Genomic DNA, 26,437 nt, shown 5'->3' on the forward strand with positions numbered 1-26,437 from the left:
CTCTCCTGTGGATACACTGCCCCTGTACACACCCTGTGCCCCTCCTGTGGATACACTGCCCCCTGTACACACCCTGTGCCCCTCCTGTGGATACACTGCCCCCTGTATACACCCTGTGCCCCTCCTGTGGATACACTGCCCCCTGTATACACCCTGTGCCCCTCCTGTGGATACACTGCCCCCTGTATACACCCTGTGCCTCTCCTGTGGATACACTGCCCCTGTACACACCCTGTGCCCCTCCTGTGGATACACTGCCCCTGTATACACCCTGTGCCCCTCCTGTGGATACACTGCCCCCTGTATACACCCTGTGCCTCTCCTGTGGATACACTGCCCCCTGTATACACACTGTGCCCCTCCTGTGGATACACTGCCCCCTGTATACACCCTGTGCCCCTCCTGTGGACACACTGCCCCCTCTATACACCCTGTGCCCCTCCTGTGGACACACTGCCCCCTGTACACACTGTGCCCCTCCTGTGGATACACTGCCCCCTGTAGACACCCTGTGCCCCTCCTGTGGATACACTGCCCCCTGTACACACCCTGTGCCCCTCCTGTGGATACACTGCCCCCTGTACACACCCTGTGCCCCTCCTGTGGATACACTGCCCGCTGTCCTGTCTCTGTGCTGCTCTCCCTGCAGTCTCTGTCCGTCCTGTGCACTGGGCGGTGACGTAGCAGGGGGCGTGTCCGGCCTGCCTATATAATCGGCTGTGGCTCCGGCTCTCCTCACACTCCGCTCCTCTCGTCTCCTGCACTGTCCTTATGCTGCTCAGCGCCGGTTCTCCCCTCACAGTCAGAAGCAAACTGACAGCAATGATCAAGAAGATGTGTCCTAACGAGACCGAGCTGAACATCCCGGCCAAGAACTGCTACCGCATGGTGATCCTGGGCTCCTCCAAGGTGGGCAAGACCTCCATCGTCTCCCGCTTCCTGAGCGGCCGCTTCGAGGAGCAGTACACCCCGACCATAGAGGACTTCCACCGCAAGTTCTACAGCATCCGCGGGGAGGTGTACCAGCTGGACATCCTGGACACCTCCGGGAACCATCCCTTCCCCGCCATGAGGAGGCTCTCCATCCTGACCGGTGAGTGCTGCTCCGAACATTAGTCCCATAAATGGTCCCTAATGTAACATTAGCCTCCACTTCTGCATCTGATTAGGGACTACAACTCCCAATCTTTGCTATCTCTGCTGTTCAGATATTACAACTCCCATTATTCTGACTCTTGTAGGTTACTTTAGGAGTTGTTGTGATACTACAAGTCCCATAAATGGTCCCAAATGCAACATCTAGCTTTTAATTCTGCATCCGATTAGGGACTACAACTCCCAATCATTGCTGGCTCTATAATTGGGGTACTACAAGTCCCAGTGTGAGGTTCATAAATGTAGACTACTTTGGTAGTTATTGAAGTTCTAAAAATTACTCACGGTCTTCAAACATCTTCAGGATTAGTTCTAGATGCTTATTTTGCAAGTGTAGAACTACAAGTTCCAGCATTAGCCTTTGATTTGCTTAGTCCAGAGAGGAAGAATAACCCTCAACATGCTCATCAGTCATTAACCTGTCCCTCTCCTTCTTCTCTTCAGGTGATGTCTTCATCTTGGTCTTCAGTCTTGACAATCGAGACTCCTTCGAGGAAGTCCAACGCTTGAAGCAACAGATCATTGAGACCAAGTCCTGCCTGAAGAACAAGACCAAGGAGAACATGGACGTTCCTCTGGTCATCTGCGGCAATAAGGGTGACCGGGACTTCTACCGAGAGGTCCAAGCCCACGAGATCGAGCAGTTGGTCGGAGAGGACAATAAATGCTCTTACTTCGAGGTCTCTGCCAAGAAAAACACTCAGCTGGACGAGATGTTCCAGGCGCTCTTCACCATGGCCAAGCTGCCCAGCGAGATGAGCCCTGACCTCCACCGGAAGGTGTCCGTCCAGTATTGCGAGATCTTACACAAAAAGTCCATCAAGGGCAAGAAAGTGAAGGAAGACGGGGACGCCTATGGCATCGTAGCTCCGTTTGCCCGCCGGCCCAGCATCCATAGTGACTTAATGTACATTCGAGAGAAGGCCATCGGTGGTGGCCAAAGCAAAGACAAGGAACGCTGTGTCATCAGCTAGGACCTAACCTGCCACCAGTCGAGCGGGCGTTATAAATATATACATAGAGAACCAAAAGATCTGTGCGAGCCGTGGAGGCATGACCGTAGAGGGGAAACATGACCCCCCACATGCCTTCTGGTCTGGCCAGCGACGAGTGGAAAGTGGTGGCCAGCCCGATACTGGACAGTGTGACAACTTGTCTGACAGCAAGAAGTGGCGGTGAGAGCAGAATACTGGACTTGGTTCTATGGGAGTTGTAGTACTCCGTCCGCCCCTCCCCCTCCTGCAGGCTACAACCTGGACTTGTATGGTGTAGTGTGTGTTTCGGGAGGGGGTTACGAGCCGGCAGCGGACTGTACGGTGCGAGAACTTGTAGAGACTGTTTACATTGTGCTGCGGCACTTGGAGTATTGTACGTGGATCTGAACAAATCCTTGGTCGAATATTTCATTGTTTCGTCTGTTTTATGTTTTGTTTTTTTTACGTAATAAACCAAAATATGAACTTTTATATTTGTCTCGTCTTGTGCAATATTGGAGCTGTGGTAGAACTACAATACTCAGCATACCTGAAAAGCTGGGAAGGTTCTGGGAGCAGTAATTAAGACCCTCGTCTGGTCTGTCAAAAGCCCCTCTTGGCAATGCACCAATGAGGGGCAAAGACCCCAAAAATGCTGCCTGACGATGGGGTGCTGCTTTACTTCTAGAGGAGACACTAGTTAAGCTTATTCACTAGCGCCACCTGCTGGGAGGTAACTAACCTACAACTTAAGTCTTGCTTCAATGCAACTTGTGACCCTGTCACTTAATAAAGATGCAGTCTGTACAGAACATATAGAAAACTATTAAAAAAAAAAAAAATATATATATATATAAAAAAACATATCCTTCACAGTCTGAGCCAAGAGGCGCTGAAGCAGCTTCAACAAAATCCATGAGATCAAGCGTTCTGCATGAATCCACTGGCGCGGTCACATAGTGGCACCTGCTGTCCACATGGGGAACTGAAAGCAAACTAAAAGAGAAGATGGGAGCAGTAGAAATCATGATGCTGGGAGTTGTAGTTCCATAGAATCACTAACTCTGGGGGAAGTTGGGAAGAGTAGTGATATCTATTCCAATTACTAATTTATTAACTGAAATTTCTTAAAGCACTTTAATTTTTATTTCTTTTTTTTAAACTCCTCCCTTCCCAAACCCAAATTTTGTCCAGGAATAACTTCTTGAGCACCAGGTTGATATCACCTTACACTGCAGAACTAAAAAAAAAAAAAAAAATGTTTTCCTATAGTGCAACATTTAAAGGGCCAGTAACCCTAATATGATAGCGCTGAGGTCAGTCACACGGATGAGAATACAGGGAGATTTTTCTGCATTGCTATTCACTAGGTCACACTCCTTGGCCTGACATGGCTGATAACAGGGAACAATAACTGATCATGTGCGCGATTAGCTGCTTTTGCTTGCAGACCCCGATGTTCCGACTTGACAGCCACTGACTGGGTGTTGTAGCATGGAGCCCGAGCTACGGCGTGGCCCAGGCGCACCCTCACTTAAGGCTCATGGCTGTTGTGATTGAGCTGTCAGGTTACACCCGATCGTGAAACGTGTGCGCTCATGGGGCGCCGGCGCCACGTGCGGGATGCCAACACCCTGCTATATCCTTATTACCTGTTACGGCTCCTCACTCCCACTTTTATACATTCCCGGGATGCAGCCGAGGAATAAAATGACACTAAGGGCAGTCGCCAATAAGGGGTCCTCAAAACACCCCACACCGGGCGTCATCAAACGTTCCCCAACCGGGAGACCCGCAATGGTGGCCATATTGGAACCGGAATTACGTAAAATGTTACCATACAGAGCGAACAGACATAGATGCAGGTACATGGGTCACGGTGCGCCCACTAAAGGCAGTGTCCAAAAGCGGATTATAGCGCCCCCAGCTGACTATGGTTGTTTGCATCTGGCTACAGGACTCCTGAGCTGCATAGAAAGCAGTCACTAACCGATATCGCAGCTCTGGAGTACAGCAGTAGACATTGGTGCCCTACGCATAGTAATGACACGGGTAATAGCACTTCCAGTATGAAAGATAACTACTCCCCAATCAATATTAATTAAGGGGTCTGACAGGCGGCACCCCCAAGATCGCCTGCCTGCAGCTCTGTACCCAGTGTAGTGCCAGGACTGGAGCTGAAATCACATTCATAGGAACTGAGCTGCAGTACCGAGAATGACCATTACACAGCGTACGGCGCGGTGTTACTCCAGCTACGTACATTGTTCCATCCGTCCATAGTGTGACCCGATGATCGGAGGGGTGCTGGTTGTTGGATACTAACTGATCTATACTCAGGTGGGGGTTCTGGAAAACCCCTTTAAATGCATTACCATGTGTCAGGCTTATTCCCAACATTAAAACTTATCACCTGCCGACCCCCGTTGGAACAGAGCAGTGGCCCCTCATTGTCTGTATGGAATTGCGGGAGGTAGGCAAGGTCTGCATTTGGCTTTTTCCCGCAGGTTAAACAGAGCAGTGGTGGGCATGCGCGGACATAGAATTGGTAGGTTTCCCAGCGGTCGGACCCCCACCGGTCAGCACATAATGGATAGGTGATAACTTCTAATGTTAGGAGTGACCCTTTAAAAGTTGGATTTGTAACCAATTGGATGTAATGGGAATACAAAACCTAAAACGTAGGGGTCTCAGCAGGGTCTATTTACACACGGAGTTGACTTTGCAGGACCCTAAATGCCGCACCAGCTGTCCCATAATCGTAAAGGCGTCCATAATCGTGATGGCTCACTTTAAAAAAACAAAAACAAATCCCATCACGTCTCACAGCGATGTGATCCCTCCACGCCCGGGTGACACCCATTCATTACCTCCAAGGCTAGGATGTGTCAGTCACAGAACGGAAAAACCATTTTATGGAAATTTATAAACCCTACATAAAAAAAAATGTGTCATTACTGCCAGAGGTCCGGCGCAGGGCCCTGCACACGGGCGCTCGCGTCAGTCCTGCACACGGGCGCTCGCGTCAGTCCTGCACACGGGCGCTCGCGTCAGTCCTGCCTCTGGTATCAGTCCGTAATGTCTTTGCCTTGGACGATTGATCCACCATTGATGAGTGACGTCACAAGTACATACATTGTCCCTGGAGACGCAGCTGCTGGCAGCCATAGATGCTGCAGTTTACACGTCTGTATGCACAGTCTGCAGCTCCTCTCCCCTTCCTCGATCCTTTTGATCGGGGAGGCATGGTTTAGTCTTTGGGGATCTCAAACATGCAGAGGCTTTTGTATTTCTGCAGGAGCTCGTTCTTGGTCTGGACCTGCGCCCGCAAGCTCTGGAGGTGCTGCTGCTGCTGCTCGGGGCTCATGTCGATGCCGGCCATGTTGTTAATCTGCTTCCTCATTGCCTGGAACTTATTCTTCAGCTCGTTCAGCTCCTGGTAAACGTCTTGGCTGTCCTTGTCCATGCTGGAGGGAGAGGAGAAGAATGGATCAGCTGCCATACCAGATCATATCCTCTAGTCACACCCAGAGCTGCATTTATAATGCTTCTAGCACCGTACTGACAAAACGTCCCAAAACATATAAGCTTAGATTTAAAAGGGTTGGACAGCGCTATTTATTTCTGCATCGGGCACCGCAAATACCTGCCGGTATCTGTGCACAATCGGAAGGTATTGTGCCCGCATCCCAACAGGTAATGCAGAAAGGTGTTATCCGGTGCAATTCAGAGCCACTCACTTTGTGCTGATGACACCACGACCCGAACCCCTGCCAAATATGCACACGTTTCTTCAGGTGTGCAGGTCATAAAGTCATTGGACTTCCCCTTTAAATCAAGTACATTGCTTTACTCATTGATCTGGGATATATCATGCATTTCCCTCCAAAGCTACATTTATCATTCTGACATATAACAAGCAGTTAAGTGAGCTATGAAACAGTTAACTGACCGAAATATATCTGCCGCTTCCGTTACAAATTCAGAACTGGGGTATCTGTAGATCCCACTACGGTTCCACTCCGGGCGGGTTATATATGGAGCACTACATAAACCCTGTCTCTCTACGTCAGCGTCTCCCGGTTACGATTAGTCAGTACACCGCCAGAGATTAGCAGGAATCCGCCGCGTCTTGTTTTACTTCCACGCAGACGGGTAACCTGCATGCAGCAAGTGAAAACAAGCTATCGGTTTATTGGGGCCGCTGATCCACGGGTGAGGAAGGGGCAGCGCTATAGATTAGCTGATGCCGCTGCTCCTTTGGCATTCTGTGTAAACACGCTTGTTGTTGTAGTGACACTCTCATCCCCGGCAGACGAGGGGCTCAGGAGGTAGATAGCGATCTGCGGCCAGATGGAAGCTATTGTCTTTCATATGCATTCTTCGGAGGTCTGCGCAGTGACGGGAGAACGGAGCATAGCTCCATATTTATAGCCTCTCGTGGAAATATCATTTTGGTCACCTGTGCTGCCTCTGGCAAGCAACGTGCTGCTTGTTGTGATCCTGACATTAGAAGGCGGCCGTGGAACCGGCGAGAAACTGGGCTGTCCAACTTTGATAGGGCCATATGGTGAGGAACGGGGTTTGTGGATTTTTTTTTCTTCTTGGTAATCGCCTACGGCCTTCTTATTTCCAGGTCCAGAATGTCTTCAGAGCATAGATTAAATGTGTAAAAAATTTTAATAGACAGAGTGTAATACCTAATTTCGCCAGCGGAGGCTCTGCAGGGAAACTGAACAGTTATAGTCAGGCTTTCCCAGCGATCACTGGTGATCGATGAAGACCCCGCAGCCTGTGATAGGCATATCATTGGGAGGAGGGTCCTTCTAACAAATAGGGACTTTGACCTCTTAACAACGCATGACAGATACCGTATATTCCGGCGTATAAGACGACTTTTGAAGACTGAAAAATCTTCTGTCTAGTCTGGGGTCGTCTTATACGCCGGTAATGCTTTTAAACTTTCAGAAATTGACATGCGGGGATACTCTGGGGGTGTTAATAAGCTGCCGTGGCCGTATCCCTGCCATGTCGGAGTTAATATAAGGTGGAGGGAGTTAAAATACGGCGGCGGTAGGTCCAGACAGTCAGCGCTTCTGTGCTGAAACTGACACATCGCTGCGTATTCCCAGCTCCGGACACAGCGCAGGGCTTCTGTGCCGACAGCTTTCACTTGTCACAGAAGCGCTGCGCTGTGTCCGGAGCTGGGAAGTTCGCATCGCTTCTGTGACAATATATGAAAAGCCGGCACCCGACAATTTAGAATAGAAAGAATAGAGCTTCACACATAGATTAGATAGATAGAAACATGTCAGTCACACATATAAGAAGCACAGTGACAGTGTTGGTTACTGTACTTGTCATTTAGTGTAAAGGATTTATTAAAACAAATATTAGTGTTTTCGTGCACCGTCTCTTTAAAAAAGCCGGCCGGCAATTCAGCATCTGTACCCAACAATTTATAACAGAAAGATAGAGCATCACACATAGATTAGATAGATAGAAACATGTCAGTCACATATATATGAAGTACAGTGATAGTGTTGATTACTGTACTTGTCATTTAGTATTAAAATAAAGGATTTATTATTAAAAAAATTGGCGTGGGGTTCCCCTTAATTTTAGGCTCTAGCGGAGGTTAAGCAGACAGCTGGGGCAGATGTTTGAAGCCTGGGAAGGGGGTAATACCCACGGAGCTTCCCAGGCTACTAATATCAGCCCCCAGCTGAATACCTAGTCTTTACTAGCTATTAAAATGGGGGACCCCCCCAAAAAAATGACGTGGGGTCCCCCCTAATTTAATAGCTAGCAAAGGCTAGGCAGACAGCTGGGGGCTGATATTAATAGCCCAGGAAGGGAGCCATGAATATTGGCCCCCTCCCAGGCTAGAAACACCAGCCGTCAGCCGCCCAAGAAATGGCGCATCCATAGGATGCGCCAATTCTGGCACTTAGCCTCGCTCTTCCACGCTGCCCTGGTGCGGTGGCAGGGGGTAATAGGGCTGGGGTTGATGTCAGCTTATAATGCCAGCTGACATCAAGCCCAGGTTAGTAATGGAGAGGCGTCTATAAGACACCCCCATTACTAACCCCATAGTCAAAGTTAAAAGAAAACACAAACACCCAGAATAAAGTCCTTTAATTGAAATAAAGACACAATTCTTTATTGTTCTAAATTAAACCATACTTACCATCACGCCCATTCCAGCTGAAGCCAACGATCTCCTGCAATAAAAGTAAAATAATAAAGCAACCTCATCCTTACCTTTCCATGGTTCCCAGGACAGCTTCAGCTCTGCTACATCGAGATGACAGGCTGGACCGCAGCAGAACGCCGCCATCCAGCCTGTCATCCCGCAGACACTGAGAAGAGCAGGCATGCTTGCGCTCCTCAGTGTCTCGCTGTGACGGCATCCAGATGAGCCGACAATGAACTCAGCTCACCTCCTGGACGTCCGTCACTGACAGCGTGGGAAACTTCTACTGCGCATGCGGGGAGCAGGAGAATTTTCCCACGCTGTCAGTGACGTGCATGAGGTGAGCCGAGTTCATTGGACATGATCTCGGCTCATCTGGATGCCGTCACAGTCAGACACTGAGGAGCACAAGCATGCCTGCGCTTCTCAGTGTCTGCCGCATGGCAAGCTGAACGGCAGCGTTCTGCTGCGGTGCAGCCTGTCATGTGAATGTAGCAGAGCTGGACCGGTCCTGGGAACCATGGAAAGGTAAGGATGAGGTTGCTTTATTATTTTACTTTTATTGCAGGAGATCGTTGGCTTCAGCTGGAATGGGCGTGATGGTAAGTATGGTTTAATTTAGAACATTAAAAAATTGTGTCTTTATTTCAATTAAAGGACTTTATTCTGGGTGTTGTGTTTTTTTTAATTACTTTACTAGAAATTCATGGCGGTCATGTCTAATATTGGCGTGACCCCATGAATTTCGGGCTTAGGGCCAGCTGATAATGCCAAGCTGGCCCTAACCCCTTTATTACCCAGTGAGCCACCGCACCAGGGCCCTGGATGAGTTGGGTACAGCGCCAGAAGATGGCGCTTCTATGAACGCGCCATTTTCCGGGGTGGCTGCGGACTGCAATTTGCAGCGGATGGGGCCCAGAAAGCTTGGGTCTCCCTGCGCTGCAGATTCCAGCCCCCAGCTGCCTAGTTGTACCTGGCTGGACACAAAAATAGGGCGAAGCCCCACGTCTTTTTTTTTTTAATTATTTCATGAAATAATTTTTTAAAAAAAGGGCTTCCCTATATTGTTGTGTCCGGCCAGGTACAAATAGGCAGCTGGTGGTTGGGGGCAGCCCGTTCCTGCCTGCTGTACCTGGCTGGACACAAAAATATGGCGAAGCCCACGTCAACATTTTTGGGAAAAATTAATTACAAAATTAATAATAATTTAGGGACTGCATCTTTATTAACCCCTCAATTGTCATTTAGTGTTAAAATAAAGGATTTTTTAAAAAGAAAATTGGCGTGGGATCCACCATCATTATAGTCTCTAGCGGAGGTTAAGCAGACGGCTGGGGCAGATGTTTGAAGCCTGGGAAGGGGGTAATACCCACGGAGCTTCCCAGGCTACTAATATCAGCCCCCAGCTGAATACCTAGCCTTTACCAGCTATTAGAATGGGGGACCCCCCCAAAAAATGACGTGGGGTCCCCCCTATTTTAATATGTTTATGAGTGACAGTTTTCCTGCTATATACCTGCATGTCATAAGAATTTAAATTAAAAAAGGACCATGTTAAATTCAAATCAGTTTTTTTTTAATTTTTACCGGTGTTTGGTATGCGTTGGAAAAGGGGTAGTCTTATACGGTGAATATATCCTAAACTCTATATTTTAACAGGAAAGTAGGGGGGTCGTCTTATACACCAGGTCGTCTTATACGCCGGAATATACGGTATATCTGCCATGATTGTGTGACACCTTCCGCACCTGAATATCTCATGAGACAGCAGCTAATACACAGTCAGGATCCAACCGCATATTATTGCCGAGGATGGCAGATAAAAATATGCAGTCAATTAATGGGGGGCGGGGGTTCGTTTATTGAACCCCCTAATTGGTCCTTAATTGAACCATCCGTAATTGTACATGTGGACCATGCTGTAATTTAAAGGAAATGGGTCCTAAAAGGTGCCTAATAAATGGGTGATGGGGCCCGATATGGCCCTTATTACCTGGAAGTATAGGAATTACCGCCGAGAGGAATGTACACATGGATGTGTGTGGCAACCCGCTGACGTCTGACACTGCGGGCACCGGCTCGTTATAACACCTCTTATTATAAACAGGAAGATTCGCTGGCACTGATGTAAACATCTTGAAGAACATCTTAAAGGGCCCCTACATCTTTGTATGCGGAAAAGTACTAGAACCTCTTTTTTGTCCTGAGATAGATAGATTTCTTTCAGGACAGTTTCAACACAAACATGGAGGGTCCCTTTAAATTTATGTGGTTAGTACACAGAAATACTAGCCTTGTTGCCCATAGCAACCAATCACGGCATCCCTATCTTTTCTACAGTGAAAATAAATGATGAAAGCTGAGCTCTGATTGGTTGCTATGGGCAAGTAGTTTGGTTGAACTAACAGCAACCGACAAAAAAAATAAACGCTGCTATGGGGAACAGGCCTGGTTATTCACATCAACCAATCACAACACAGCTTTCATGTTATCAGAGCAGCTGAAGAAATAAAAGCTGAACTCTGATTGGTTACTATGGTCAAAAAGGGCCATGACCCTTGTGAGACAAATTTATAAAGAGAGGCCTAATGTTTGCTCTTTACCCATTAAAGGACTAAGGCTGCGACTAATAAACTTTTTGTTTGTCACTGACCCCCTCTAAGTGAAAGCGGAGGGGGGGCTAAGTGGTTGCTATGGGCAACACAGCCATTTCTATATTCCTGCCCTTCGAATTCACAGCCAAATAAACAGCGAGATTAATTAATTCATGGCGGATTCTCAGTAATCATTTAATATGCAGGGGTCTGGGGTAATATTACCTCAGCACAGGCCGGGATCGCGGAGAGGTGTTATGTTATTATGTAACTGGGACATAACGCGGGCGACGTTCAGTACAGACACCGAGGACGGGACAATCCCGAGCGCTCATGTCGCAATGTACGACCCGCGTGTCCCTGACAGGGAAGAACGAGAAATACCGGTCCCTGTCACTTTAAGTCCACGCTGAATGGACGTCCGTGAGCCCTCCTAATTGTTTAAAACAATAAATTTTGTTTGTGACGCCATTTTTTTTCTATTTTTCAAGCAATGGCGGTGTGAGGACTTGGGGCACATGGGATATTTTGCTCACTTTTTATTGTATTTTTTGGAGGAAGAAGCTGCGACCAAAAAAAAAAAAAAAAAAAAGAAAAAACCCTGTGGTTCTGATTATAATTTTTGCATTACGGCATTTACCATATGATTTACATAAACTTTATATATTGATAGATCGGACGTGACGACACTAAATGATTTTTTAGCACTTATCTCTATTTTTGCACTGGCAAAAGGGGGGAGATTTAAAATTTTTATGGGTTTTATTTTCTATTCTCTAAAAACTTTTTTGGGCTCATTTTATTTTTTTTATTCCCCATAGGAGATCTGAACCTGCGATACCTTGTCCTATATATTGCGTGTACTATAGAATAAGCAGTATAGATATGTTATGAAGCTTCAGAGGATCGAGATGGCGGTGACAGGAGCCACCAATACTAGGCTCCCTGGATGCTACGGCAACCCACTGACTTCCCACCAACTGCAACACACGGAGGAGCCAGCTGACAGTGCACCCGCACACCAGCCACCAGGTCATTTAAATGCCACGGTCAGAGCTGGACAGCAGCGATCAGAGCAACCTCCAGTCACTGCAGTTACAGCTCCTGAGCCCGTTCTGTACATGTGGACCTACAGTACCGTCCATATGTGCAGAAGGGTTAATATCTGGTTCGGAAGAAGCTTTTCCAGAGTCCTGGATAGCAAATCTGCCTGGCTAATTAATAAGAGTCGGGCTGCAAAAAAGAAACGCGCCATAGAGGAAGCCCAGGGCCGACCTCCCACAGTATAGGGGGTGTAACTTGGATGCTTCAATGCAAAGATCTCCAACTATCATAGTGAACATGTTGGGCCCCCTAGGCTCCAGGGCTGAGGGCTACAGCAACCACTAGATGGGGGCACTAGATAACGGGAGACTCTGCTCAATGGCCGCTGCAGTTTTGGGGGCACCAACATGTTACAAGGATGGAATGAGAGTGTTGTGGCTCATGTGGGAGGCATATAATGGCATTGAGGAGGATACTCTTATGGGGGCTGACTAGTGACACCGTTATGGGGTCACTGCAGCTCCGACAATAGGGGGATTGCTTATACGCAGGGGCGAACATATCATTGGTGTAGTCTGGGCAGCCGCACAGGAGCCCGAGAGGTAAGGGGGCCCATTTCAACTGCAAAGCAGGTGCAATTTTGCATTTTACTGACTCTTGGGCTGCAACGGGCCCATATATTGTTCTTGCACAGGGGCCCTTTTCTGTCTGTGTCCGCCAGTGCTTATAGGTATGGATTTAGGACTGGCCCAACACATATAGGGGGAGCACTTACTTTGTCCCCATCAGCATGTTTCCCTGCAACATGTACAGCTCCTTCTGGGATTTTTAGTCCCCGATCATAGTAATCCTTACAGTAAAGAAATAGTAGCTGCAAATACTGCAGCGCACACATTACATGCATTATAGTAAAAGCAATATTTGCAGACACTCTTTCTTTACAGTAAAGATTACCATGATTGGGCACTACAAATCCCAGCATGGGCTGCAAATACATGGATTGTAGTCCATTTGCACACAGCGCATGCGTCACTTCAGCCCTGTCAATCAAACCTCATACAGCACGCATGCGCACAGGTCTCCCAGCTCCCCTCTGTGTGCGATGCGTTTACCATTTGATAATGTCGTGAATCAGCGGTAAGAACGTGTAATCCTCCTCCTCTTCGGCGGTTTCCTCCTCCTCTTCTTCCTCCTCAGGCTCCTCACCGGATCTCGGCTGGCTTCCAGTCGCCATATCTCGGGAGTCGATGAGCAGCGTCAATCAGCCTGCGACGCTGCTGAGACACGAGCCGGATGGACCCCTTTCGTAATGACGTGAGAGCAGCGCGACGGCCTCCTGGTGACGTCACTAGCAAGGGACGGTTCGGCGTTTCCATGCCGCTTCTGTTTACCTGTGGGAGATCAGCGGCGCCTCTGACTATGCAGCAGCCGCTTATTCTGTAGATGGCAGGAAAATCTCGGGTTTAACAGTTTGTAAGAAAAATAAAATAACATATTGTGAATTTATCTGGCACTAAAATGACCAGAAGTTCAGCATATAAAGAGCTGCTGCTTTCAGCCCTTTAACCCCTTCAGGGCTATGCAATTTTATTTTATTTTCACACTTTTGTTTTTTTTTTCTTCCAAAAGCCATAACTGTTTTTAACTTTCCATATGAGGTGCTTATTTTTTTTGCGGATTTAGTTGCAGTTTTTGCCATTTATTATACTGAAAAACAAAACACAGTTCCACCCTTGTAATTTAGGGTTAGTATTTACAGCGCTCGTTGTGACCTGACTACACTATTACCCTGGTCATTGCAATTACAGCCATACCAAAATTGTAGCTTTTCTTGATACAGTTTTTGGGGGGTGTATGATGTTTTGATCACTTTTTATAGCATTTGGGCCGGGGGGGTGAGATTTGCTGTGACCGAAAAATCGGTGTTTCAATTAATTTTTTTTAGAGCGTTTTCCTTCTGGATTAAATAATTTTATATGTCCGAATTTTATGAGAGTTTGGTGATAATGAATATGCTTCTTTTATTATTTTTTTAAATTTATTTTTAAATGAGGAAAACTTTTATTTGTTCTTGCTCACTTGTCCGCTTGTTCTTTGTACTGCGATACTTTAGTCTTACAGTCCAGTCTATAGTAAAAATCACCATAGTGCTTGACAGAAGCACCAATATGGTGGTGATAGAGACCCTCAGCAGGCCCCCCGGGCTGTCACTCCAAAACCACATAGCGGAGGGGCTGATGGGTGCCCACCTTGATTGACAGCGGCATTGAAGTGGTTAAACATCAGTGATCGAAGGTAGCTGGTGTTAGAGGCAGGTTCTGGCTGTATAACACAGTCGACACCTGCCTGGTGTGCAATGGGCTCCGCTCCTACAGCTGCTCTATTACAGATAGGGGTCATATATGGGGCCCCTAATCAGTATCAGTAGCTTCCCCTCATATATGGGGCCCCTAATCAGTATCAGTAGCTTCCCCTCTTATATATGGGGCCCCTAATCAGTATCAATAGCATCTCCTCTGGTTGTCATGTAGAAAACCTCCACACCCCTTTATGAAGCCAAATGTTTTACAGGTTGCAGCGCTGACTGCATTTTCAGAAGGAGTTAATGTTGTGGGACCACAATGCTGACTCTGCAGCGCAACTACAGGAAGAATGAGGCATTACACAGATTGCCTTTCATTTTCTGCTATGTAAGGACAGGTCCTTCAGACGGCCGATTCTCTGGCTTATTGATCAGAGTCCCTTTTTGTCGCCATAGTAGAATATTTCTAAACCTGACAACCCCTTTAACAATCAATAATGGCTCATTGAACACGGAACAATTCTTATGCGGGTAATGATTAGACTCAGATATTTGACCACTGCAGCCAATCAGTGGCTGCAGCAGTGACCTCATTGGTGTCAGCTGCATTTAACGATTGGCTGCAGCGGGTCACACGTCCATATCGAAATATCAATTGAAAGAGACGCCATGATAGCGGTGGGGATCGTCAGGACAACTATCCACAGGGAGTATCTAAATGTACACAGAAGAAAGGGGGCACAATAGGAAAGAAGGGTCTTCTCTTTATTCCCCCACCATGCACTTTACATTTACAATCACTGGCTGCAGACCTTCCATTATTTCCCACAGTAATTATGGTCCTATTCTGCTGAATGAGGCCCAGTCTCTAAAATCCGCGGTTATACACAAGTGATCTGGTGTCTCACAAAGTCTCATTGTTTTTGCCCATTTCCATGCAAGTAAGTGTTTGTTTAGTCTGTGGACCATGGACGTCATTGGATTTCATTCACAGATAATCACATAGCAGAATAGTATAAGGTGAACACTTATTATGGGAGTCTCACAGGGAATTCTGGAATCCGGCAACCAAACCTCCAATGAGCAAAACTTCAACACTTAGATATTCCAGAAAACCTGACAAGAGTATAACTACTATAATACTGCCCCCTATGTACAAGAATATAACTACTATAATACTGCCCCCTATGTACAAGAATATAACTACTATAATACTGCCCCCTATGAACAAGAATATAACTACTATAATACTACCCCTATGTACAAGAATATAACTACTATAATACTGCCCCCTATGCACAAGAATATAACTACTATAATGCTGCCTCTATGTACAAGAATATAACTACTATAATACTGCCCCCTATGTACAAGAATATAACTACTATACTACTGCTCCTATGTACAAGAATATAACTACTATACTACTGCTCCTATGTACAAGAATATAACTATTATAATACTGCCCCTATGTACAAGAATATAACTACTATAATACTGCCCCCTATGTACAAGAATATAACTACTATAATACTGCCCCCTATGTACAAGAATATAACTACTGTAATACTGCCCCCTATGTACAAGAATATAACTACTATAATACTTCCCCTATGTACAAGAATATAACTACTATAATACTGCCCCCTATGTACAAGAATATAACTATTCTAATACTGCCCCCTATGTACAAGAATATAACTACTATAATACTGCCCCTATGTACAAGAATATAACTTCTGTAATACTGCTCCTATATACAAGAAAATAACTACTATAATACTGCCCCTATGTACAAGAATATAACTACTATAATACTGCTCCTATGTACAAGAATATAACTACTATAATACTGCCCCCTATGTACAAGAATATAACTACTATAATACTGCCCCTATGTACAAGAATATAACTGCTATAATACTGCTCCTATGTACAAGAATATAACTACTATAATACTGCTCCTATGTACAAGAATATAACTACTATAATACTGCCTCCTATGTACAAGAATATAACTACTATAATACTGCTCCTATGTACGAGAATATAACTACTATAATACTGCTCCTATGTACAAGAATATAACTACTATAATACTGCTCCTATGTACAAGAATATAACTACTATGATACTGCCCCCTATGTACAAGAATATAACTACTATAATACTGCTCCTATGTACAAGAATATAGCTACTATAATACTGCTCCTATGTACAAGAATATAACTACTATAATACTGCCCCTATGTACGAGAATATAACTACTATAATACTGCTCCTATGTACAAGAATATAACTACTATAATACTGCCCCTATGTACAAGAATATAACTACTATAATACTGCCATCTGTATGTTGAATATGAACATACAATGAATTTGACAATTACAAAATGATCTTTGGAAATTACATCAGACTTTTCTGATTACTGTAAAGGGTAAACCAGCGATCAATGCCCTGATGATGTTTCCAGGTCCGGTCACGGAGTTTATAAACAGTCGCAGGAGTGGTATTTGCTTTACAGCACAATATAATTGGCAGCTTTTTTTTTTTTTTTTTTTTTTTACTTTCTGCAGTCATTCTTATTTGACTTTGTGCCCACTCTGGGTCAACATCTGAGCAGAACTAAATGTACAGATGTATGCTACTTGTAATTAGTGCCATTTGCTAGAGGATATTGCCTGTGGCACTATGAGGCTCAGTGACTGAGGCTTGTGTTCTGTCTTCACGTATGGCTGCCTCCCATTGTAGCATAAAGTACAGGAAATGAGTTTATTTGCGTAGAAGATTGGGTACTTGCTGCTCTTCTCTTGTTTTATCTCTGCCTCATTATTTCACATAATCGTCTTCCAAATTATACATTTTGTTGATTTCAGGGCAGACGAGGAGTCGGCTTTAGGGCAGTATTTTAATTGTCAAAGGAAATTGCTGTAGAAGCGGCGAACAGGTAAACGGTGGGAATATCTCAGCGGAAAACAACATTCCGAGCACAACGGGGAAACTACCGCCAGAACGCCTCCTCATTAAGCGGAACACATTTTTGTGAAATGTTTGGATTTCCAAAAATTTGCAATTTTTTTTCCCCTTTCGTCCAAATAAGGAACATCAGACTCCATTTAATTGGTTAATTTGAGGGAAGCGGGGTAATTGGTCATAGATAGCTATATAGTCAATGACTAATCGGCCCAATATTCAACCACTTGAGCATTGACCTGTATTCTTCCTTCTTTTTTTTCCCCACAAATGGAAAAAGTTGAAAAATAAACTGTCTGTGATCTTGGACCTCTAATGGATCAAATCTTTTTAGGTGAGACTAAGAAATCGGTCAAAATATGGTCCCCAAATGAGGGTGTAATAAAAGATTATACGCTGCCCGTGACTTGCACAGCCCTCCACCTCTCTTGTGCCTAAGTCTTTATTTCCAACGGCCGATAATCAGGGAACAATTGTTCTTAGGAACGCTCATTTCCAGATTACCGACCCAACAAATAAACAAATATTTGTTTATCGGGTGCTTAGAAGTCATTGTGACAGCACATCATCTATGTACACCAAACGACTGTTAAAATGATTGTTCTTTGCGCATTGATGATGTGCTGTCGAAAATGATGATTTATAAGCAAGATTGAAAATCATTTCACCCTACGAACAGTTATTTTAACAATTATTCTGTGTTCATGCAAATACAGTTGGCCTGTCCATGCAAGCTACTAAAAGACGACTAATCAGCTTGCAATGTAGCCGATCGGCAGTCATGTAATGTTCGCGGTACGCCAATGCTCTTAATTTAGATAACTTTTGTTTGGGGTGAGGCCAAGCCTCCCTATTTGATGAAAGGGCAAAGCATCATGGTATTTGTAGTAAACAGAGCTTCCCCCTTATAGTCTTCCCCCTCATCAGTGACGTACAGCAGTTTTTGTAATATATCGTTTACAGAGATTTGGTCCAGAGAGTCCATCTTGATAACCCCAGGTCGAGTTCTAATTGCAATTTTTGGGTGGTTACTGATCTGATTCGCCCTTGCCACGCCACGCATATCTCAACGTGCCGTGGCAAGGGCAATATAAATAGAAGAGTCTATAAAAGAAGAATTAAGATAAGACGTCTCTACCCAGAACATTCCCAGCTCATAATTCTACAGACGCTCGTGGAGGTGGCGGTGTGGAGAGGACAATACATCGTGTGCCAGCATGTCCTTTCTAGAATTTGTTGTTTGTGCCATGTGCGCTCCCTTTACTCTGCCCTAAGTTCATGTTGAACAACCATGAAATTTCCATAACTTATTATTAGCCTGTAACCTGTCACACAAGTCTTTGATGGAAGCCTCCACTGGCTCGTGTTGTATTTAATGCACCATAAACTCTGACCAAAACAAAAAAGTTGTCTGACGAGTCAGGTGTATGGCTGTTTATTGTAATGTGCAGCGGGCCCACATAATCTGGAGCTCTGGACTCTAGCAAAGCTCCTTGTCCTCATTGGGGGTCCACTGTCTTACTCCCAGGGGTCTCACAGAAACAAACACCACCCTATAAGGTAAGTATGCTTTTGAACTATTATCAGAAATTTTACTCTTCCCTTTATTGATCAAAGATGTCCACCAATTGGTCCCAAGTAAACAGACCCACCACCAGCTCCAAGCATGGGGCAATTACCTAGGTTTTACCTTGTATTAGATGCTCTTCTATTATGGGCTGAGGTGGATTCTCTAAGCTGTAGGTCAATGTGAACGGCACAGTCCAGAGGTGATGATACAGCGGAGGTGGACTTCCCTGACTGCACATGAAACAGTGAGGACCAGCACAGCTGGATATGAAGGACGGCAGTCAGATAAGCGAAGCTGGAAGCACTAGATGCAGCATAGCCAAATGTGCGGCCTGCACTGTTGAATAGCAGAGTGGCACAACAGAGCCAAGATACATTGTCGCTCAGATGAATTAGTTATCAAGAACTTGACACACAGGAAAGTTGAAAATGTGCCTGCACCAGGACACCTGAGATGAGTTTGTTGTCAGTTAACTAGACACATAATGGAAAGGATGGCTTCCTGTCTAGAACTGGACTTTGTTACTTTTCTCCAAAGATTATTCCTTTTTTTAAACAGATGTTGAATGCTTTCCCACTACATCACCAGGATTTGGACACTTTTCCACTGTTCTCCAGGGATCAGACCTCTTTCTACTAGTTGTCAGAAAGTTGGGGTTATCCCAATAAAGGACTCGACGATTTTCTACCTAAAACTAAACCTGCAAAGGTTGTTCCTCTTCCACTGATCAACAGGTATTGAATACTATCCCACTTACTTACTGAGGACTGTGCCTTTTACCACAGTTTCTGTTTGTACTGTAGTATCTTTTATCTTGGGAGTCTTCCCAAAATCACAATCATCCCTTATCCATGTCACCTCTCGAGAATTGTGCTCCCGAACCCCAAGAACAGAGGTCTACACCCTGTATTCAACAAAGCGGAGATGCTCATATTCGACCTTCACACTATTCATTGTCAATGGGAACGCCAGAAACTTCAGTGGAAACCTTCAAACATAGGCAGGACAGACATCTGTCTGAGATGGTTTAGTGAATCCAGTATTGAGCAGGGGGATGGACACGATGGAGGTCCCTTCCAACTCTAACATTCTATGAAGTAGCCGAGAAATATACATCCCTGCTCCATCCCTATGAATAAGGGGGGAAATTGTAATTTTTGGGAAAACCTCCTTTAAATCTATAATGTAAATTCATCAGGTTCCTCAGATCATCTTTGGCTTTAAACGGAGAAGAAATCAAAGTAGGACTAAACTGTGAAATGTTCTGATATTGTACTCAAAAGTGGAAATGTCCTACTAATTCCGAGTCCAGGATCCTGGCGATGGCTGATTGTATAACGTACGTAAATGACGATGACGCATCAGAGATATATAAACGTAAACATCTGGTCAATGACTCCCACGAGGTTCCTCCTCCATTACCCAATGTCCCCTCGGAGTCCTCATCTTCCATACGTTCTGCACATTGTGTGCTTGGGGGGACATGAAAACAAACACTTAGCACTAATTACTGGTGTGCTTCTAATTTGTACCCTGCGGCTGGAGGCAGAAACGTCCCCTTCATTCCTTCCCGATGTCTTTCTATAAAAAGAAATTGTTCTTTTTTTCATTTTCATTACCTCCACTGCCCGTCACCTCGATAAACTGCGCAGACCCAATATGCCAGCTCCTTCCCATTTCCAGACTATATTTAGAGCATTGATTTCATCTCGCGGACAAGAAGACATCCACTTGATCCAATTTGTCTCCCTGAAGTGCTCCGGCCGGCTTTCTGCATAAGTGTGTTAAAGGTTTTTAATATTCGGTGACATATGGCCGGAGTAATTGCTTGGCCTATGAATGACAGCTTTCACCCCCCTGGGAACCTCACATCGAAGTCAGCGCTTTAATTAAATATTTCATTGTGTAATATATGAAAAATCCAGGATTAAAATAGAATATTGGATCGACAGGTCCATTTGTAATGCGCAGATGTCACATCGTCATGATCCTGTTAATTGCGTATCTTGTCATAGGGAGTCACGCGGCACTACATTCCCCATCTACCGGCTCTACAAGGAAAAAAGTCACCATCACAAAACTTCATCTCCCTAGGAAAACATCGAGGGAAAAGAGCAAATATTAGAGATTGTGCAGTAGGTGATCCTCGAGTTCTGCTGGGATCCAGGGGATCGAGCAAGGCTGAAATTTAGTCACCGGAGGACCGACAGAATGGAAGTGAAACAATAAGGACATCTGAGGTGGCACTCACCAAAATGCTTTGTAATTCCTTTATTCCTCTTCACACAACATACAATGACCTGCAGGACAGAGGGTGCGCTGAGGTGAAGGACGTTTCACATCAGGTTACGCTACTTCTGGACTCTTACCGCCATTTCACATCAGGTGACTCTTCTGGCCTCATCCAGCCATTTTGAATAAGGTGATGCTTCTGACTGTTTCGCATCTAGTGACTCTTCTACTGGCCTATTCCAGCCATTTTGAATAAGGTGATGCTTCTGGCTGTTTCGCATCCAGTGACTCTTCTTCTGGCCGAAAGAGGCCAGTTTCGCATGAAGTGACGCTTTTTCCTGCCTCTTTCAGCCATTTCTCATGAGGTGACAATTCTTCTGGCTGTTATGCATCAGGTTACACTTTTTTTCTGCCCTCTCCTGGCTGTTTCTAATCAGGTGATGCTTCTTCTGGCTTGTTTTGGCCATTTCGTATCAGGAGACGCTATTTCTGGCCGTTTTGCATGAAGTTACACTTTTTCTAGTGTCTTCTGGCTGTTTCGCATCAGGTGACACACCTGCGTCTTTTGGCTGTTTCACATCAGGTGAAACTGCTTTCGTCCTCTTCCGGCCATTTGTCATCAAGTGACACTTCTGAACTCTTCTTACCATTTTGCATCAAGAGACGCTTCTCCTGGCCTTTTTTGGCCGTTTCACATCGGTTGACGCTTCTTCCTCTTCCAGCCGTTTCGTATCGTGTGATGCTTCTTCTGGCCTCTTCCAGCTGTTTCGTATCGGGTGATGCTTCTTCTTGCCTCTTCCAGCCGTTTCGTATCGGGTGATGCTTCTTCTGGCCTCTTCCAGCCGTTTCGTATCGGGTGATGCTTCTTCTGGCCTCTTCCAGCCGCTTCATATCGTGTGATGCTTCTTCTGGCTTCTTCCAGCCATTTCGGATTGGGTGATGCTTCTTCTGGCCTCTTCCAGCCGTTTCGTATCGGGTGATGCTTCTTCTGGCCTCTTCCAGCCGTTTCGTATCAGGTGATGCTTCTTCTGGCCTCTTCCAGCCGTTTCGTATCGGGTGATGCTTCTTCTGGCCTCTTCCAGCCGTTTCGTATCGGGTGATGCTTCTTCTGGCCTCTTCCAGCCGTTTCGTATCGGGTGATGCTTCTTCTGGATGTTTCCCATCACAAAACTATTACTTCTCAGACCAGAAGAAATGCCACCTGATGCAAAATGACTGTCGCCTCAGCCTTATGTCATTGTATGATATGTGAAGAAAAAAAGATTGCAGAGCCCTTTGGTGAGTGCCACTTTAGATGTCTTTATTATCGCTCCTTGGATTGTTGATTCTGGTTTTGTTTGATTCTTCCAACCAACGCTGGTCTTGTGGATCATTGTTCTGATTAGTGTCGGGTGTATTTCTTTCGTTTGAAGAGGGAGTGGAAGTTGCATTGTGTGAACTAGTGTTAGAAATGTGTGCAAGAACGTTCAAGCCTGTGATCCTAACCGGATTGAGCAGCAACCGTCAAGTATAGCGCCATCTACTCTATATAATGAAGCATGTTGTGCCTCTTTCTGACAACTCAACCTCTGAAGTGTGAAGACAGCAAGGTCATTTGTTCTTCCAGAACATTCTACAGTAGAATCTTTCATATCTTTCCATGCTGCCCCCTACTATCAAGGCTCGTTGATGGTGTGGGCGGCAGAAGCTGTGGTACACCATGACCCTGCATTATTCGGCTTTATTATACAACTGACACCCCTAACAATGGTTCCTATTAAGCCTTGTAACAGATGTAATTCACAACAATACAGAAGTATCATGATCAGAGTGTCGCATTTTCTAAGTCTTAAGAAAAAAGTAAAAAAAACAATAAAAGTCAATAAAGTGTAATAAAAAAGCAAAACAAAATTCCAAATACAAAATGGCATTTAATTTAACCCCTTTACCCCCGAGGGTGGTTTGCACGTTAATGACCGGGCCAATTTTTACAATTCTGACCACTGTCACTTTATGAGGTAATTACTCTGGAACGCTTCTACGGATCCCCCTGATTCTGAGACTGTTTTTTCGTGACATATTGTACTTCATGATTGTGGTAAAATTTCTTTGATATCACTTGCGTTTATTTGTGAAAAAAATGGAAATTTGGCGAAAATTTTGAAAATTTTGCAATTTTCAAACTTTGAATTTTTATGCCCTTAAATCAGAGAGATATGTCACACAAAATACTTAATAAATAATATTTCCCACATGTCTACTTTACATCAGCACAATTTTGGAACCAAAATTTTTTTTGTTAGGGAGCTAAAAGGGTTAAAAGTTGACCAGCAATTTCTCATTTTTCCAACAAAATTTACAAAACCATTTTTTTAGGGACCACATCACATTTGAAGTCACTTTGAGAGGTCTGTATGACAGAAAATACCCAAAAGTGACACCATTCTAAAAACTGCACCCCTCAAGGTGCTCAAAACCACATTCAAGAACTTTATTAACCCGTCAGGTGCTTCACAGGAATTTTTGGAATGTGGAAGAAAAAAATGAACATTTAACTTTTTTTCACAAAAATGTTACTTTAGACCCAATTTTTTTTATTTTCACATGGGTAACAAGAAAAAATGGACCCCAAAATTTGTTGTGCAATTTCCCCTGGGCACGCAAATACCCCATATGTGGGGAAAAAACACTGTTTGGGCACACGGCAGGGCTCGGAAGGGAAGGAGCGCCATTTGACTTTTTGATTGTAAAATTTGCTTGAATAATTAGCGGACGCCATGTTGCGTTTGGAGAGCCCCTGATGTGCCTAAACATTGGAGCTCCCCCACAAGTGACCCAATTTTGGAAACTAGACCCCCCAAGGCACCTATCTAGATGCATAGTGAGCACTTGGAACCCCCAGGTGCTTCACAAATTGATTCATAAAAATGAAAAAGTGTTGTTTTTTTTCACTTTTTCATTTTTACGAATCAATTTGTGAAGCTCCTGGGGGTTCCAAGTGCTCACTATGCAACTAGATAGGTGCCTTGGGGGGTTTAGTTTCCAAAATGGGGTCACTTGTGGGGGAGCTCCAATGTTTGGGCACACAGGGACTCTCCAAATGCAACATGGTGTCCGCTAACAAATTGAATGGAAAATCGGCTCAAATTGCTAGTGGACACCATGTTGCGTTTGGAGAGCCACTGTGTGCCCAAACATTGGAGCTCCCCCACAAGTGACCCAATTTTGGAAACTAGACCCTCCAAGGCACCTATCTAGATGCATAGTGAGCACTTTGAACCCTCAGGTGCTTCACAAATTGATTCATAAAAATGAAAAAGTGTTTTTTTTTTTTCACTTTTTCATTTTTGCGAATCAATTTGTGAAGCACTTGGGGGTTCCAAGTGCTCACTATGCATCTAGATAGGTGCCTTGGGGGGTCTAGTTTCCAAAATGGGGTCACTTGTGGGAGGGCTCCAATGTTTGGGCACACAGGGACTCTCCAAATGCAACATGGTGTCCACTAACAAATTGAATGGAAAATCGGCTCAAATTGTTAGCTGTCACGGGTGTGTCGCCACGAAGATCGTCACGATTACACAGCCTGACTTCTCGCAGCTGACTTTTTGGTGCTTTGTGTTTTCGGCAGTGAGGGAGTTAATTCTCTCTCTCTCTGTGCTAGACGAGGTCCAGCCTCGCCCAGCTGCAATCAATGCTGCTGTAGTGAGTCTCCTTCAAATGCCTGCTGGTCTGTTTGGGAAGTGTCGGTGAAAGCATTTCATACAGACTTACAGAGCGGATCGTGGTACTTGGAGTTTCTGAGATAAGTGTATTTGGAGTGTTTTTTCCCTTCCTCGCTTTATCATTTATCTCCTTTCCCGTTGGTGTTCCCTCTGTTGTAGTTGTGTAGTTTTTGTATGCAAGGTGGTTTTGGTTTTTCCCTTGTACTGTCTCGTTCGTCTAAGTACTGTGTGTGGGCATATTATTACTTGTCCTCTTTTGTTGTGATCGGGGTCCTTCTCAGGACTAGATTACTTAGGTGCAGGGATCCTCAGGAGGTAGGGGTTACGCTGGCGGCCTGGACCTCTGTACCTTTAACAGTACCTCCAGGTTGAGGGATTAGTCAGGGCCCCAGCTTAGGGTCAGCTTAGGCCCCCTACCTCCAGTATACAGAGACAGCGTGACATTGGGCATATTATTACTTGTCCTCTTTTGTTGTGATCGGGGTCCTTCTCAGGACTAGATTACTTAGGTGCAGGGATCCTCAGGAGGTAGGGGTTACGCTGGCGGCCTGGACCTCTGTACCTTTAACAGTACCTCCAGGTTGAGGGATTAGTCAGGGCCCCAGCTTAGGGTCAGCTTAGGCCCCCTACCTCCAGTATACAGAGACAGCGTGACATTTTCACCGACCCACTTAGTTTTTCTCCAGCTACCATGGATCCAGTAGCCGGTCTAGCTCGGCAGTTGCAGAGTTTGTCCATGGAGCTGGCGGACGTTAGGTCCAAGGTTTTGCATCCTCAGGAGCAAGCCGGACCAGAACCTAAAGTAGCTCTCCCTGACAGGTTCACTGGGGGGCGGGACAAGTTTTTTGTTTTCCGGGAGGCATGCAAATTGTACTTTCGGCTGCGGCCTCGGTCATTGGGGAGTGAAGAACAAAGGGTGGGAATTGTCATCTCGCTCCTACAAGGGGACCCACAATCTTGGGCGTTCTCTCTTCCCCCGGGCTCCCCGGCTCTCCAGTCAGTGGATAGGTTTTTCGCTGCTCTGGGACTTGTATATGATGACCCAGATCGGATCTCCCTTGCTGAGTCTAAGTTACGTAGGATCCAGCAGGGAGATCGTCCGGCGGAGGAATTCTGTTCGGAGTTCCGTAGGTGGGCCACGGACACCCAGTGGAATGACCCGGCTCTTAGGAGCCAGTTTTGTCAAGGTTTATCCGACAAATTACAGGATGTGTTGGCACAGTATGACTCTCCCGCGTCACTGGAAGCCGCTATGGCCCTGGCTATTCGCGTTGACAGACGGCTTCGGGAGAGGTGCGGGATAACTCGACCCCCTGTGATGACTCCACCTCCTACAAGGTCCCCTCATATGGTGGTTCCCCTGGTCAGTCCAGAGGAGCCTATGCAATTAGGAGGGACATCATTTCGGGGGAGGGGACCGGTGGTGCGCCATAAGACAGGAAGGTGTTTCTTCTGCGGGAGAAAGGGACATTTTATTGGGGGGTGTCCATCCCGTCCCTTGCAGAGTGAAGAGTCGTCGGAAAACTGTTGATCCCAGGTTGTGTGGTGGACGGCAATCTGGGAGTAGGTATTTCGTCCCTAGGTTCGTCTCAGTTTCTCGTACCGGCGGAGGTGGTGGTGGGTACGAGAACTGAGAGGATATCTGTTCTTCTGGATAGTGGGGCCGGGGCTAATCTGGTTGATGCTCGGTTT

The 26,437-nt window shown here is 45.5% G+C and overlaps 2 protein-coding genes across 2 annotated transcripts; one reads left to right on the top strand and one right to left on the bottom strand.

Moving 5' to 3' along the window:
* The first annotated feature begins 702 nt into the window (after positions 1-702).
* RASD1 (ras related dexamethasone induced 1) lies at positions 703-2,621 on the top strand. Its single transcript, XM_073648496.1, has 2 exons — positions 703-1,093; positions 1,600-2,621. Exons 1-2 carry the CDS (start codon positions 772-774, stop codon positions 2,127-2,129), a joined length of 852 nt encoding a protein of 283 aa, XP_073504597.1. The 5' UTR covers positions 703-771; the 3' UTR covers positions 2,130-2,621.
* Positions 2,622-4,768: 2,147 nt separating this feature from the next.
* Positions 4,769-13,315, bottom strand: MED9 (mediator complex subunit 9). Its single transcript, XM_073648497.1, has 2 exons — positions 13,076-13,315; positions 4,769-5,596 (listed from the first exon to the last, which is right to left on the bottom strand). The coding sequence occupies exons 1-2, from the start codon at positions 13,195-13,197 to the stop codon at positions 5,380-5,382; spliced, it is 339 nt and encodes a 112-aa protein (XP_073504598.1). The 5' UTR covers positions 13,198-13,315; the 3' UTR covers positions 4,769-5,379.
* Between the last annotated feature and the right edge of the window lie 13,122 nt (positions 13,316-26,437).

Source organism: Phyllobates terribilis, unplaced genomic scaffold (assembly GCF_046119375.1).
Source record: "Phyllobates terribilis strain yellow unplaced genomic scaffold, ASM4611937v1 Scaffold_9__5_contigs__length_417890890, whole genome shotgun sequence".
In the NCBI taxonomy this organism is placed as follows: Eukaryota; Metazoa; Chordata; class Amphibia; order Anura; family Dendrobatidae; genus Phyllobates; species Phyllobates terribilis.